This window comes from Esox lucius, chromosome 20, assembly GCF_011004845.1.
Source record: "Esox lucius isolate fEsoLuc1 chromosome 20, fEsoLuc1.pri, whole genome shotgun sequence".
Classification (NCBI taxonomy): domain Eukaryota; kingdom Metazoa; phylum Chordata; class Actinopteri; order Esociformes; family Esocidae; genus Esox; species Esox lucius.
Window position 1 is genome coordinate 42,648,281 of NC_047588.1, and position 15,114 is coordinate 42,663,394.

A 15,114-nucleotide genomic window follows, 5' to 3' on the forward strand; every position below is an offset into this window, starting at 1 on the left:
TGTCTTTTAAAATTCAAAGTCTGATTGTGGTTAAAATTCAAAGTGTGATTTAGATGCAAAATAAAAATCAGTGTTAAAAATTTTATGCAAAGAAATTCAGTGCGAAAAGTCCAAAGGCACAGATTTACTTCCTTAAGTACAGAAGACAAGGGATGATGTAGCAAGCCGGAACTCAGAGAGGATCAGTCTGGTCACTTCGATTTACGTATGTGTGTGTGCCTTTATCAGTTATCATAAGTACCCATAAGGTGTAGGAAGTTTAACATGAACCCTACACTAAAATGGCGTGTGTTCCTGGGTCGATGAACAAGGAATGATATAGTAATCTAAATTCCAACGTAAAAACTATTTATTCCAATCAGGTAATAAAGTTACAATACAAAACATAATTACACACCAAGACGATTCGATGTCCTCCCAACTACCCTAACAGTTTACTAATTATACCATAAGTATTTAAGACACTATAGCATGAAGTTATGCTAAGAGCTTCTGTTAAAGATAGACTCCCGAATTTGACTACAACACAGTGTGTTGGGAAGTCCCTTTAACGATGACAAATTCAAATAACTTTTTGGAGACATCAGATTTAGATCTAAATTCAGACACATCTAAAACACTCCCCCAAATAGTCATTAGCATTACTTTACCTTGGAAAACAAAATGAACACAAATGAAAGTTAATCAATGCAAAATGATCGAATGGACGGGGCGTTACCGTCAGTTTTTATCTGATATTCAACAAGGGCAATCGTTTATACAATGTTCTTGTGAAGTTTGACCCATGACCTGTACAGTACAATAAAACATATCAGCCCTTTTCTGCCCTTTATGGGGAACAGGGGAAATCAAAACACTACAGATAAATGTCCACAATATTATGCATTTAGTTACACTCCAGTTTGCTCAGAGTTTGTCCTGTCCAGGTGAGCTCAGGAGGGTGGGGCTGATGGCCCACACCTGGTGTTCCAGATCTTTAGAGAAGTAAATGTTACCCAGGACACTGATTAACATCACCAAGGGTCTGTTGGAGACTTGGTGTGGCCAGACGCGCCTCTTCGTCGAATACACTTCCACTCTACCTCAACAGACATTTCTCATTACACTACAGATAATATATCCAATGGCATTAACACACTGAACATGGATTGTTTTCAAATTGTATTTTGTCCAACAAAAATAAAATTTTTGAAGAAAGAAAATAATTACAATAGTGTAGAATCACTGTCATACAAACAGATATGTACCTAACCTTTATATTAATTTATTAAAAGTAGGAAAAAGCTATTGAGGCCAGAGAGCTATTTTGTGAGGGGGACCAAGGAAGAGGTCAGCCCCACATCCCAAGAGGAGCTTTGACATGAAATAACCGGGATTAAAATTTAAAAAATCTACATGTAACAACAGAAAAATACAATTAATTCACAATAACTATATAGAAAACATTCCTCTAACAAAGCTCATTTAACAATATGGATTCTAGAATCCTCATCTTTCAACCCTTCTACTCAAACAACCCTTAATGTGTACCTGCCAATGGAATTAAGAATGTGAATATGCATAGTAAAATATGTATTTGCGACCACTTTGCAGACACCAAAAGGAGATCACCATTGATAAATACCACAAGTTTGCAGAGTCAGGGCAAGGGATTTAAAAAAAAAAATTTGACATAAAAGGTTACTGTAGGTGCTAGTGTAACATGTTGAATGAATGCCATCATTATTTGACTCAGTCCATTGTTTCTCACTGAATTAATTAGTCATTAGGAATTATGCTGGTCAGAGTATTTAATACCAATTGGCCTCATCAGCTCTCTAATAAATACAGTAATTAACTCTGACTGTGTTTAGATAATGTATGAAAGAGACAGATGTTCACTAGATTGCTATTTATAATATTTTCCCTTTATAAAAAAAACTCTTCCCACCATCAAAAAAGTAAGGTTTTCCTTCCTGTATGTATGCGCTGATGAACTTTAAGGTTACTGGGAGAAACTCGTCTGACCGAACAGGAGTAAGGCTTCTCTCCTGTGTGCACTTTCTGATGTTTAGTAAGGGCATCAGATCTAATAAAACTCTTCCCAAAGTCTTTACAGGAGAGAGGCTTCTCTCTTATGCATGTACTTGTGAACTTTACGGCTACCTAATTTAGAAAAACTCTTCCAACAGTTAGAACAAGACTAATGTTTCTCTCTAGTGTGCACTATCTGGTGACGAGCAAGACCAGATGGAGTAATGAAACACTTCCCACAGTCAGAACAGGAGAAATGATTTTCTCCTGAATGTATGCGCTTGTGCACATTAAGGATATTTAATCGAGAATACCTCTTCCCACAGTCAGAACAGGAATATGGTTTTTCTCCAGTGTGTACGTGCTGGTGAACCTTAAGGCTACCTAATTGAGAGAAACTCTTCCCACAGTCAGAACAGGAGAAAGGCTTTTCTCCTATATGTATGCGCTGGTGAACCTTAAGGCTACCTGAATGAGAGAAACTCTTCCCACAGTCAGAACAGGAGTAAGGCTTCTCTCCAGTGTGCACGTGCTGGTGAACCTTAAGGCTACCTAATTGAGAGAAACTCTTCCCACAGTCAGAACAGGAGAAAGGCTTCTCTCCTATATGTATGCGCTGGTGAACTTTAAGGCTACCTGAATGAGAGAAACTCTTCCCACAGTCAGAACAGAAGAAAGGCTTCTCTCCTAAATGTATGCGCTGGTGAACTTTACGGCTGCTTGAATGAGAGAAACTCTTCCCACAGTCAGAACAGGAGAAAGGCTTCTCTCCTGTGTGCACTCTCAGATGTTGAATCATGTCAGAAGTTCTGATAAAACCTTTCCCACAGTCAGAACAGGAGAACGGCTTCTCTCCTGTATGTACGCGCTTGTGCACATTAAGGACATTTAATCGAGAATACCTCTTCCCACAGTCAGAACAGGAATAAGGTTTCTCTCCAGTGTGTATGTACTGGTGAACCTTAAGGCTACTTAAATAAGAAAAACTCTTCCCACAGTCAGAACAGGAGAAGGGCTTCTCTCCTGTATGTGTGAGCTTGTGCATATTAAGGATATTTAATCGAGAATACCTCTTCCCACAGTCAGAACAGGAATAAGGTTTCTCTCCAGTGTGTATGTACTGGTGATCCTTAAGGCTACTTAAATAAGAGAAACTCTTCCCACAGTCAGAACAGGAGTGACGCTTCTCTCCTGTATGTACCTTAATGTGTCTTTTTAAATGTGATATAGATAGAAAACATTTTCCACAGTGGGGACAGTGGTGAGACTTCTTATGTTTGTAATCTTCCTGTTGTTTCTGTCCAGATGTAAGAAATGTATCAACCTCAGCAATTTTATCTGTGGGATTAAAAACAGAAAAGTTCATTAGTGCAGTAATATACAGATGCCTCATTTCCACTGGTGAGACACTGAAATGATTTCACACGTTTCTGCAGAGACGATACAGATGAGGTACAGCAAAAAGTGACTGAGAATGTCAGTAATTAATATCAGGAAAGTTCATTAGTGCAGTGACTCACATACTGTATCAATGCAGTTAGAAGATTGATCTTCAATGTAATGTAAATTCTCAGAGTGGAAAAGTGGAAAATAAGAACTGAACCTTTTAACACACATACTGCTCAAAAATATGAAGGGAACACGTAATCCTCACAGTATAACACAAAGTCAATAAAAATTCAGGGATATCAATCTGTCCAGTTAGGAAGCATAAGCGATTGTGAATCAATGTCACCTGTTCTGGTGCAAAAGAAAGTGACAACAGGGGCACTGGAAAGGCAACAGCAAGACAACCCCCACAAAGGAAATTATTTTGCAGGTGGTGGCCACAGACAATTGCTCACTCCTTATCATTCCTGACTGATTCTCTAGTTTAGCGTTTTGCTAGTGTCCTGGTAGCATGACCATGGAGGAAATACCAGGAGAGCTGGACAGGCCCGTAGAAAAGCATCAACCCAGCAGCAGGACGGGCGTCTGCTCCTTTGTGCGAGGAGGAATAGGAGGAGCACTGCCAGAGCCCTCCAGCTAGCTATTGGTGTGCGTGTTTCTGACTGAACTGTGTACGATTCATGAAATCACACTTTTAGGGTCCTTCTTACCCCGGCAATATACACAAACATGAATGGTTTTAAGAGTGGTATGACAGGAGTCTATTAGCATGGCACATCTTAATGTGGGAATATTTGCCCACTCTTCTTTGAAAAAGTGCTCCAAATCTGTCAGAGGACATCTCCTGTGCACAGCCCTCTTCAGATCACCCCACAGATGTTCAATTGGATTCAGGTCTGGGCTCTGGCTGGGCCATTCCAAAACATGAATCTGCCTCTGGTGAAGCCATGCTTTTGTGGATTTGGATGTGCTTTGGGTCGTTGTCGTGAAGAGGAAGGTGAATTTCCTCTTCATCTTTCTAACGGACCCCTGAAGGTTTTGAGCCAAAATTGCCTGGTATTTGGAACTGTTCATAATTCCCTCCACCCTGACTAAGGCCCCAGTTCCAGCTGAAGAAAACAGCCCCAAAGCATGATGCTGCCACCACCATGCTTCACTGTGGGTATGGTGTTCTTTGGGAGATGTACAGTGTTATTTTTGCACCAAACAGACCTTTTGGAATGAAAGCCAAAAAGCTCAGCCTTGGTTTCCATCTTCTTCCGCAACAGTTTAAGCAGAGATTTGGTTTCATCAGACCATAACACATTTTCCCACATGTTTGTTTTTGCAAACTTCAGCCGGGCTTGGATGTTTTTCTTTGTAAGAAAAGGCTTCAGTCTTGCCACACTACCCCATAGCCCATTCATATGAAGAATACGGGAGATTGTTGTCACATGTAGCACACAGCCAGTACTTGCCAGAAATTCCTGCAGTTCCTTTAATGTTGTTTTGTAATTCTCAATACAGCCACATCCCCAGTTATAAGAGGGTGTGCACACTTATGCAACCATGTTATTGCAACGTTTTTATTTTTCATTTTCCCCCCTCGAAGAGTTCAGTTTGTTTTTCAATGGAATTGTTCACATTATAGGTCACATTAATGAAGGAAAAAGTTCTGACATGATTTCTTTGTCTCATTCTTTTACATCACAAAAACCTGGCATTACAACAGGGGTGTGTATACTTTATATCCACTGTGTGCAAGAGACACACACACACACACACACACACACAAAGGATTATTAGGAACACCATACTAATACTGTGTTTGACCCCCTATTGCCTTCAGAACTGCCTTAATTCTACGTGGCATTGATTCAACAAGGTGCTGAAAGCATTCTTTAGAAATGTTGGCCCATATTGATAGGATAGCATCTTGCAGTTGATTATCCTGCTGGAAGTAGCCATCAGAGGATGGGTACATGGTGGTCATAAAGGGATGGACATGGTCAGAAACAATGCTCAGGTAGGCATTGGCATTTAAACGATGCCCAATTGGCACTAAGGGGCCTAAAGTGTGCCAAGAAAACATCCCCCACACCATTACACCACCACCACCAGCCTGCACAGTGGTAACAAGGCATGATGGATCCATGTTCTCATTCTGTTTACGCCAAATTCTGACTCTACCATCTGAATGTCTCAACAGAAATCGAGACTCATCAGACCAGGCAACATTCTTCCAGTCTTCAACTGTCCAATTTTGGTGAGCTTGTGCAAATTGTAGCCTCTTTTTCCTATTTGTAGTGGAGATGAGTGGTACCCGGTGGGGTCTTCTGCTGTTGTTGCCCATCCGCCTCAAGGTTGTGCCTTCACAAATGCTTTGCTGCATACCTCGGTTGTAACAAGTGGTTATTTCAGTCAAAGTTGCTCTTCTATCAGCTTGAATCAGTCGGCCCATTCTCCTCTGACCTCTAGCATCCACAAGGCATTTTCGCCCACAGGACTGCCGCATACTGGATGTTTTTCCCTTTTCACACCATTCTTTGTAAACTAGAAATGGTTGTGCGTGAAAATCCCAGTAACTGAGCAGATTGTGAAATACTCAGACCGGCCCATCTGGCACCAACAACCATGCCAAGGTCAAGATTGCTTAAATCACTTTTCTTTCCCATTCTGACATTCAGTTTGGAGTTCAGGAGATTGTCTTGACCAGGACCACACCCCTAAATGCATTGAAGCAACTGCCATGTGATTGGTTGATTAGATAATTGCATTAATGAGAAATTGAACAGGTGTTCCTAATAATCCTTTAGGTGAGTGTATATACACACACAGTGGGGAGAACAAGTATTTGATACACTTCAACTGTGAGAGATAGAATCTAAAAGAAAAAATCCAGAAAAATCATATTGAAGCATTTTTAAGTAATTCATTTGCATTTTATTGCATGACATAAGTATTTGATACATCAGAAAAGCAGAACTTAATATTTGGTACGCAAAGCTTTGTTTGCATTTACCGAGATCATACGTTTCCTGTAGTTCTTAACCAGGTTTGCACACACTGCAGCAGGGATTTTGGCCCACTCCTCCATACAGACCTTCTCCAGATCCTTTAGGTCTCAGGGCTGTCGCTGGGCAATACAGACTTTCAGCTCCCTCCAAAGATTTTCTATTGGGTTCAGGTATGGAGACAGGCTAGGCCACTCCGGGACCTTGAGATGCTTCTTACGGAGCTACTTCTTAGTTGCCCTGGCTGTGTGTTTCGGGTCATTGTCATGCTGGAAGACCCAGCCACGACCCATCTTCAATGCTCTTACTGAGGGAAGGAGGTTGTTGGCCAAGATCTCGCGATACATGGCTCCATCCATCCTCCCCTCAATACAGTGCAGTCGTCCTGTCCCCTTTGCAGAAAAGCATCACCAAAGAATGATGTTTCCACCTCCATGCTTCTCTGTTGGTATGGTGGGAATTCCTCCAAACACTGCGAGTGGAGTTTAGACCAAAAAGCTCTATTTTTGTCTCATCAGACCACATGACCTTCTCCCATTACTCCTCTGGATCATCCAGATGGTCACTGGCAAACTTCAGACGGGCCTGGACATGCGCTGGCATGAGCAGGGGGAGTTTGCGTGCGCAGCAGGATTTTAATCCATGACGGCGCAGTGTGTTACTAATGGTTTTATTTGAGACTGTGGTCCCAGGTCTCTTCAGGTCATTGACCAGGTCCTGCCGTGTAGTTCTGGGCTGATCCCTCACCTTCCTCATGATCATTGATGCCCCACAAAGTGAGATCTTGCATGGAGCCCCAGACCGAGGGAGATTGACCGTCATCTTGAACTTCTTCCATTTTCTAATAATTGCGCCAACAGTTGTTGCCTTCTAACCAAGCTGCTTGCCTATTGTCCTGTAGCCCATCCCAGCCTTGTGCAGGTCTACAATTGTATCCCTGATGTCCTTACACAGCTCTCTGGTCTTGGCCATTCTGGAGAGGTTGGAGTCTGTTAGATTGAGTGTGTGGACAGGTGTCTTTTATACAGGCAACGAGTTCAAACAGGTGCAGTTAATACAGGTAATGAGTGGAGAACAGGAGGGTTTCTTAAAGAAAAACAAACAGGTTTGTGAGAGCCAAAATTCTTACTGGTTTGTAGGTGATCAAATACTTACGTCATGCAATAAAATGCTAATTAATTACTTAAAAATCATACAATGGGATTTTCTGGATTTTTGTTTTAGATTTCGTTTCTCACAGTTGAAGTGTACATGTGATAAAAATTCTACATGCTTTGTAAGTAGGAAAACCTGCATATTCAGCAGTGTATCAAATACTTGTTCTCCCCACTGTACCTCTTCATCTTGAATGATAACTTGGTGTCCCCTTTCTAGAGTGCCAGAACTTTTGGTATGACATCAAAGCAATGACAACATCAATGCAGTCACTTGGTTGTGCAGGTTCATGCAGTTACAGCATGACCTTACCTACACAGGATGCGGTGAAGGCACTAATCCATGTTCTTGTCCTCTCAGACCTTCACTACCTCAGCTGCCTGCTTGTGCCATGAAGCTTCTGTCACTTATCCAGAATGGTAAAGGTGCTCAACCTTCCAAAATTATTTTTGACACCTGCTGTATCTTCTCCACACATTCCAGTCTTCCTGTTATAGCTCGCATCCTTTACAAGATCATAGTATTTGCTTAAATTGACATTGGAGTCATCTAGCAGTTGCTCTAATTCAGAGCTTTTTACAATAGTGAGTATAAACATTGTAATACTTCTTTGGACTGGTCCCCGGTGGGAATCGAACACAACACTGGTGATACAAGGGCAATGCTTTTACCAAGTGTACCTATGATAAACATTACAGACCTCTACGTGCTTTGTAAGTAGGAAAACCTGCAAAATCGGCAGTGTATCAAATACTTGTTCTCCCCACTGTATGCATCTATCACACACACAAACCTAATCTACCTTGGTAATTTTGAAACCCAAAGACCCAAACGGCGCTCCATAGCTGAAAACTTAAATACATGGCTCAAAAGTATTAAGGGAACACCTAAATCACACATCGGTTTAGAGAGGTATGTTGTCTTATTTAATAAATTCAGTTCATGACACGTTTCTACTAATACATTGGCCCCTTTTATTTTGAAATATTCAAAATCAGACCCAGACTTTGGTGGTCAGCTTGGTGTGACAAAAGAGCACGGTAGAACCCTGTGTCACTGTAGGAATCTTTACTGCCTTTAAACAAAAAAGGTTCACGTTTACTGGAGAACATCTTCAACTTATTTTTTCCACATGAGAAAAAAAATGTTATGCTTACAAAATAAACATAACAATATACAATAATACAGACAGATAGCATGAAATAACACTAACCTCTTTAATTAGGAAAATATTGAGACCAATAAACTTGATAAAACCAGTTCTTACCATGACTAATTAAATCCCCAATAAACTTCTCTTCCTTTTCAACTTTAATAATATTCAGTCCCAGTACTTGACTGCAGTCTTCCTGCTTTACTGATGTCATCTCTGAATCCACCAATGAACACTGAGTTCCACTGTCACAGTCAGAATCCAGTGACTCTTGTTTGGGTTCAGTGTGGATGGAGAGCAGCAGGCTGGGTTTGTCCTCCATCTGATAAAATAAAGAATAAACCAGACCTATTCATGACTGATAAACATGTTTGATGGGGACAAAATACAAACACAAATCCATTACAATTCAAGGTCATAGTTTTCTGGTGGCCAAAACCCCATGCATGTTACAAACGTCTCTTTATGTAGTGTACTTTGATGGTCCTGTCCGGTCGATTATTTGCATTATCTTAACAGAACTACATTTCTTTTTCCCAAGTTATTCCATATTATGTTAATTAACTACCCAGATCAACTGTAATATCTGAATGTGTTAACCTAGGCTACATTCACTCAGGAAATGAACAAAAGTGTAGTCTGAGTGTACTGTTATGTATAGTTTGTTACCAGTGTCTGTTGCATGTCAAGACTAGATAAGAGAGGCCAAAAATCTAGCTTTGATGGGACTAATTGAATACATGCAAATGCTAGTTATTTATTAAATTGTGTTGGCCAAGGAGAAGTTACATTGGGGAGTCAGGAGTTTACTATTAACAACAACGAAACGCACAAAACGAATAGTTGAATTCTTAATTATCTACCTTAAATAACATCTTACGGTTACTTTGAAGAATGTAACTCTCTCCTGGTTTCACTGGTACAGATTAAAACTGTCCTGGACAACTGTTACGAAGAATTCAGTGACCGTGCAAATTCAGTGTGCTGGCGAAAGTGCGCATGCGCTGCTATCGAATATTTATTTCTGTCAGCGGGAGCGTGATATCTCGTGCACTTGTTGCTCCTCGCTCCCGACATTGTCTTCCTTCTAAAATGCGTCTGTTAACCTAAGCTTGTTGGCGCTGAAATATTAACCTTGTGATCTTTGCGATTAATCAACCATAAATACGTTTTAAAACAGCAGCAGAAAGCAAGCATATTGTGTTGTTTAACATATTATGGGTGTAGTACTGTATTGTTGTAATGACAAATTACATGTTTGCGTTAGCTAGCACAGCCAGTCAAAGTAACTGTTATCGTATAGTTTGCCAATTCAATGCGTTTGACTTCTCTCAGTATTACCAAGCTACCCATTTGATAAATGTATGTCCAAGTGTTGCAACTGGATTCCTTAAATACATTTCGAAAATGCATAAAAATGATATAAATGCATGGCTATTACGAACCCGCAACTTCCCACTATGCTCCAAACAAGGATAAGCTAGTAGTGGATTTACCACGGTCGCTACAGTACATAAGAATATCTTGCTGACTGTAAGAAGAAACGCATTTTGTAAATGTATTGTGGTTGTATATTCAGGCCTGCTGTGAAGAGATATCAAATAAAACAAGCCTTACATCAATGTCATTTGGGACCGTGAACCTTGTTTTATGCATTATACTAAGCACGTACACCAAGGTGAAATACATTTTTTATATTTCTGTACATTATCATTAATTGGCAAAAATGTCTACAGAAAAATTATCAATTAATAATAAAATAAGCCTTAATGGTAGCATTTGTCTGTTATCAAATGATCCACCATTCTATTGAAAAAAAACGACTCCCGTTAGAGAACTAGATGGGAAATAATTGCTTACATTATGAGAAAGGTCACTCAAACATAACAGGATCAATGGTAAATCAATCAAATGTATTTATAAAGCCCTTTTACATCAGCAATTGTCACAAAGTGCTTTTACAAAACACCTGGCCTTAAACCCCAAGGAGCAAACAAACAACAGTGTAGAATTTCAATTAAAAATAAATAAAAATACAGCTAGTATAGTGAAAATTGCATTCGGTAATGTATTTTCCACACAAAATACATATTGTAATGAGACAATGTTTGTCAGTGAAATACATTTGGACAAAAATGTAATGTATTTATACATTTTGAACACTGTAATAATGCAACAATTTAAGAATAATGTTTCTCAATATAAAATTGCAGAGAGTTTGGGGATCTAATCATCCATTGTACATAATAGCATTAAAAGATTTAGAGAAATCTCTGTATTGGATGGCTCTCAGGCAGCACTGCATTAAAAACCGACACCATTCTTTAGTGGACATCACTTGGTGGGCTCAGGAACATGTACTGGGAACTCAGTACATTTCTGCATTGACAAATGCAAGTTAACTCTACCATGAAAAGAAGAAACCATATATAAACAAGATCCAGAAACACAGCAGTCTTCTCTGGGCCCAAGCTTATTTATGATGGGCTGAGGCAAAGTGGAAATCTGTCCTGAGGTCTGTAAATACACTAAATGTAAATCATTTTTGTGAATCATGGACGCCACATCCTCCAGGCTAAAGAGGAGAAGTGCACAGTTTAAAAGCCAGAATCCATGATGGTATGGGGGTGCATTAGTGCACATGGCTTTGGTGCCATCTGGGAAGGCACCATTAATGCTGAACAACATATACTGAACAACACATATCTCCAAGTTTTGGAGAAACACATGCTGCCATCCAGATCAAGTCTTTTTCAGGGAAGGCCATGCTTACTTCAGCAAGACAATGGCAAACCAAACTCTGCATGTATTACATGACTGCAGTCCTGACCTGTCACCTATTGAAAACATATTACCTTCAAAGCTACAACATTGGTGTCCTCAGTTCCCAAACCCTTATCGAGTATTTTTAAAAGAGGTGATGTAACACAGTGGTTAACATGCCCATGTCCCAACTTTTTTGAAACATGTGGCTGGTATCAAATAAAAAAATGGGCATGTATATTTCCAAAAACAGTAACATTTCTCAGTTAACATTTGATCTTGTATTTGTACCATTTTCAATTAAATATTGGGATAAATATACACATCATTGAATTCCTTTTATATTTGCATTTTACACAGCCTTCCAGCATTTTGGGAAATGGGCTTATATATTTATCTTGCTTATGGGCAGCTGACTAATGTTAAATGAACAATAAATATTCACTGGAGGACTCCCCCCATCATCAATCCACCAGGATTGTCCAAAATCCTGGTGGAAAAATATTATTCATATTGAATTGAACCCATTGAATGTGTTAAGGTAGATCATCAATATCTGTAAAAGATTTCGTAAATGTAGGTACTGTGTATTTTGACTGATGGGGACAATTACTTACTGGCCGAAGTGATGTCCCTCTTTTAAAGAATAAAAATATACTCCTGAATAGAAAACATTCAATGTTGGTGAGAGATTTTTTTTGACAATCCCGGTTGAGTTACAATGGGGGGATTCCTCCAGTGACTGCAATGGGGACCACTTTATTTTAGAAGATAGATGTATATTAATGTATTGCATTCACTCAGTGATTAATATTTAGTCTAATCTAAATTGGATATATACACACACACACACACACACACACACACACACACACACACACACACACACACACACACACACACACACACACACACACACACACACACACACACACACACACACTTAACTGTATACATATTTGCGGCACAGAAGTATAAAAACTGGTGTTTCACCTTGAGGCGTACATGCTAAACATACACACTGCATAAAACAATTAATGTTCACAGTCCAAAATGATGACTTGTTGCAACCAACATCTTGAAACCGTAATGTTGAAATACATCATTTAGATGTTGAAATAAATGTAGTCAAAGCCAAAAAGGCACAGTATTCTTGCTTCAGCAAAACAAAAAAAAACACCACCAACACAAAGTTTATATCAATAATTTTTTATCAAAGTTTTTAAACGGTCAATTGCAACAGTTTCAAATATATAATCTGAATACATTGTATGTCAATGTCTTTACGTGTTGCTTGTAAATATAGAGAATAGAGAAACAAATTGAATTAGCTGGCTAGCGTTAGATCACCAGTTGCTTTGACTGGCTGTGCTAGCTAATGCTAACATTGCATTTGTCATTGAAACAATACTACCTGCACGTATGTTAACCAACAGAATATATTTTCTTTTTGTGGCTGTTGTAAAAAAAAGAGATAATCCATGGATCGCAAATAACACAAGCTTATATTACAGAGCAAACAAGTTGTAATAACCAAATGTTTTCTGGAAACCCTTTTTGGAAGGAAGTCGGGAGCGAGAAGCCACAAGTGTACGAGATATCACACACTCCCGCAGACATAAGGGAATTTTAGATGGCGGCGCATGCGCACATTCGACAGACACTGAATTCGAATGGTCACTGAATTCTTCGTAACGACAACAACAAAAAACGAGATTAATGAAAAACTACATTGTCCCGGAATAGGCTTAATCGGATCTAAGAAATTAGTTATGTCCTTGTAACAGAACTGTACATCTGTTTTATGGTTTGGATTTGTTCCTTGCAACTTTTTTCCAACTATATTATGAGTTCCATTTTATGAAGAACATTTAACAACTGTTTAGGAATTTGTTTGGTTCCTACCATTAAGATTCACAATCGTTTAAACGCTCACACCGCAGATAATTTATATAGAACTGAAAACACAATGAAGAACTTACCATTTCGACAACTTTGATAGGCTTCAATGTCGGCTGGGTTTTCACAAAAATATGTTCCTTCTTCTGTGGTATTAAAGCGGAACGCAAACCTACTGTCTTGTCCTGAAGAGTTAGGTATATATGGAGACCGCATGTCGGGGGCGTTACTTAATATGGGGGTTCCTGAATATGAAGTTACGCCCACTGATGTTCGCCATTGGTCAGTTTAAATGGGGGTTCCTGAAAATTAAGTTACGCCCACTGTTGTTCGCCATTGGTCAGTTTGGGGACATCCTAGTTTAAAACACAGTTCGATGCTAGGTGTCATGTATGGGTATGACGTCATTACGTTGAGTGTGCTAATGGAAGAAGAGATAACTAACCTTACAACTTCATCTCAGAGTCCATGTGATTTCAGTCAATATCTTTTGTCAACATATATAACACAAAAACCTCATAGCTGAACTTGATGAAATCTTCCCAGTGATCTGCTTTTCCACTGCACTGTGAGATGACTTTCAAGAGGTAACATGCTTTCCTGCTATTTTGAAATGTTGAACCCAGTGAAACTTTTTCTGGAAGAGAAACAAGGAATATCCTCAGTTACATGACCCCCCAGTGGATTTCAGATTTGGGGTTTCTGGTCAACATGCTGCATCATCTGAACAAACTGAATGTTGATCTGCAAGGAAAGTAAAAAATGCTGCCTGACCTGGTGCAAAGTGTTTTCACATTTGTCAACAAGCTCAAGCTATTCCAGACCCATCTTCAAAAGAGAGCGCTCACACATTTCCCGTCCTTATTGAAGGCAAGTGGAGGAGCAGCTGAGGTCTTACAAAGGAGCACTGCGTGCTATGCCACACTGGTAGAAAATCTGCAGCAGAGTTTTGAGGACAGATTCTGCAACCTGAGGGAAAAACAGCCACAGATCACCTTCCTCATTAACCCTTTCACTGCTGAATCAGACTGTTTGAACTGTCCTGCTTTGTTTTATGACTGTCATTAGATCTGTAAGCCACTGTTGTAGTGCGGGCGTGTGTTGTGTGGCTCTTTCCTATGGTGTTTTTTTATTTTTGCCTCTTTATGCTGGACTGGTTAGCCACCCCTAACCTAGATGGTAGCTATAACCATATATCTGTTCTATTATCTATGGGAGTAATTATTTCAGTACACATTGCAAAATCTACGGGACACTATATACGTACAATCACAACAAGTGAATTTTAGCGATGACTCAGCGGGTAGTGTCATGGACCTCCCTGCAAAACTACGCAATTCAATCCCGGGGGAACCTTTTCAAACTGAAACACCACTATTTATTATTTTTAAATGATTCCTTTCATTTCACTTCGTCACGTGATATTGACCGAAACCAGTGTCAGTTTAGTGTCCTAAACCTGACTGTCTCAGCTTTTGAAAAGGAGATGACTTTACCAACAACTTTGAATGAATTGTGTCAATTTGTTACAAGAGACATTTGTGAGATTACTACGAGATAGTGAGAGTTATGTGTGTGACAGTTGTTTAAAGTTTGCCTCGTTAGTAGTAACTTCTTTTAAAGTGCAGGTTTCCACAGTGGTTCGGTCCCTGGGTGCCCACGTCGATTAGTGCAGACGCTTTCAGTGGCTGTAACTACTTCATTAGACTAGTGGTGTAGCAATAATACACTGAGCAATAATACGCAATA

The 15,114-nt window shown here is 39.6% G+C and overlaps 1 protein-coding gene across 1 annotated transcript; it reads right to left on the minus strand.

Annotated features, from left to right (window-relative positions):
• Window positions 1-969: 969 nt before the first annotated feature.
• Window positions 970-13,562, minus strand: LOC105027973 (oocyte zinc finger protein XlCOF20-like). The gene is made up of 3 exons (XM_010900377.4): window positions 13,449-13,562; window positions 8,818-9,025; window positions 970-3,351 (listed from the first exon to the last, which is right to left on the minus strand). The coding sequence occupies exons 1-3, from the start codon at window positions 13,449-13,451 to the stop codon at window positions 2,183-2,185; spliced, it is 1,380 nt and encodes a 459-aa protein (XP_010898679.3). The 5' UTR covers window positions 13,452-13,562; the 3' UTR covers window positions 970-2,182.
• Between the last annotated feature and the right edge of the window lie 1,552 nt (window positions 13,563-15,114).

What these genes read in the sequence shown, in the direction of transcription:
- LOC105027973 (XM_010900377.4), bottom strand. An exon ending in TGGGGATTTAATTAGTCATG is followed by an intron (nt 3,352 to 8,817) that starts GTAAGAACTGGT and finishes TTAATCCCACAG; the next exon opens with ATAAAATTGCTGAGGTTGAT.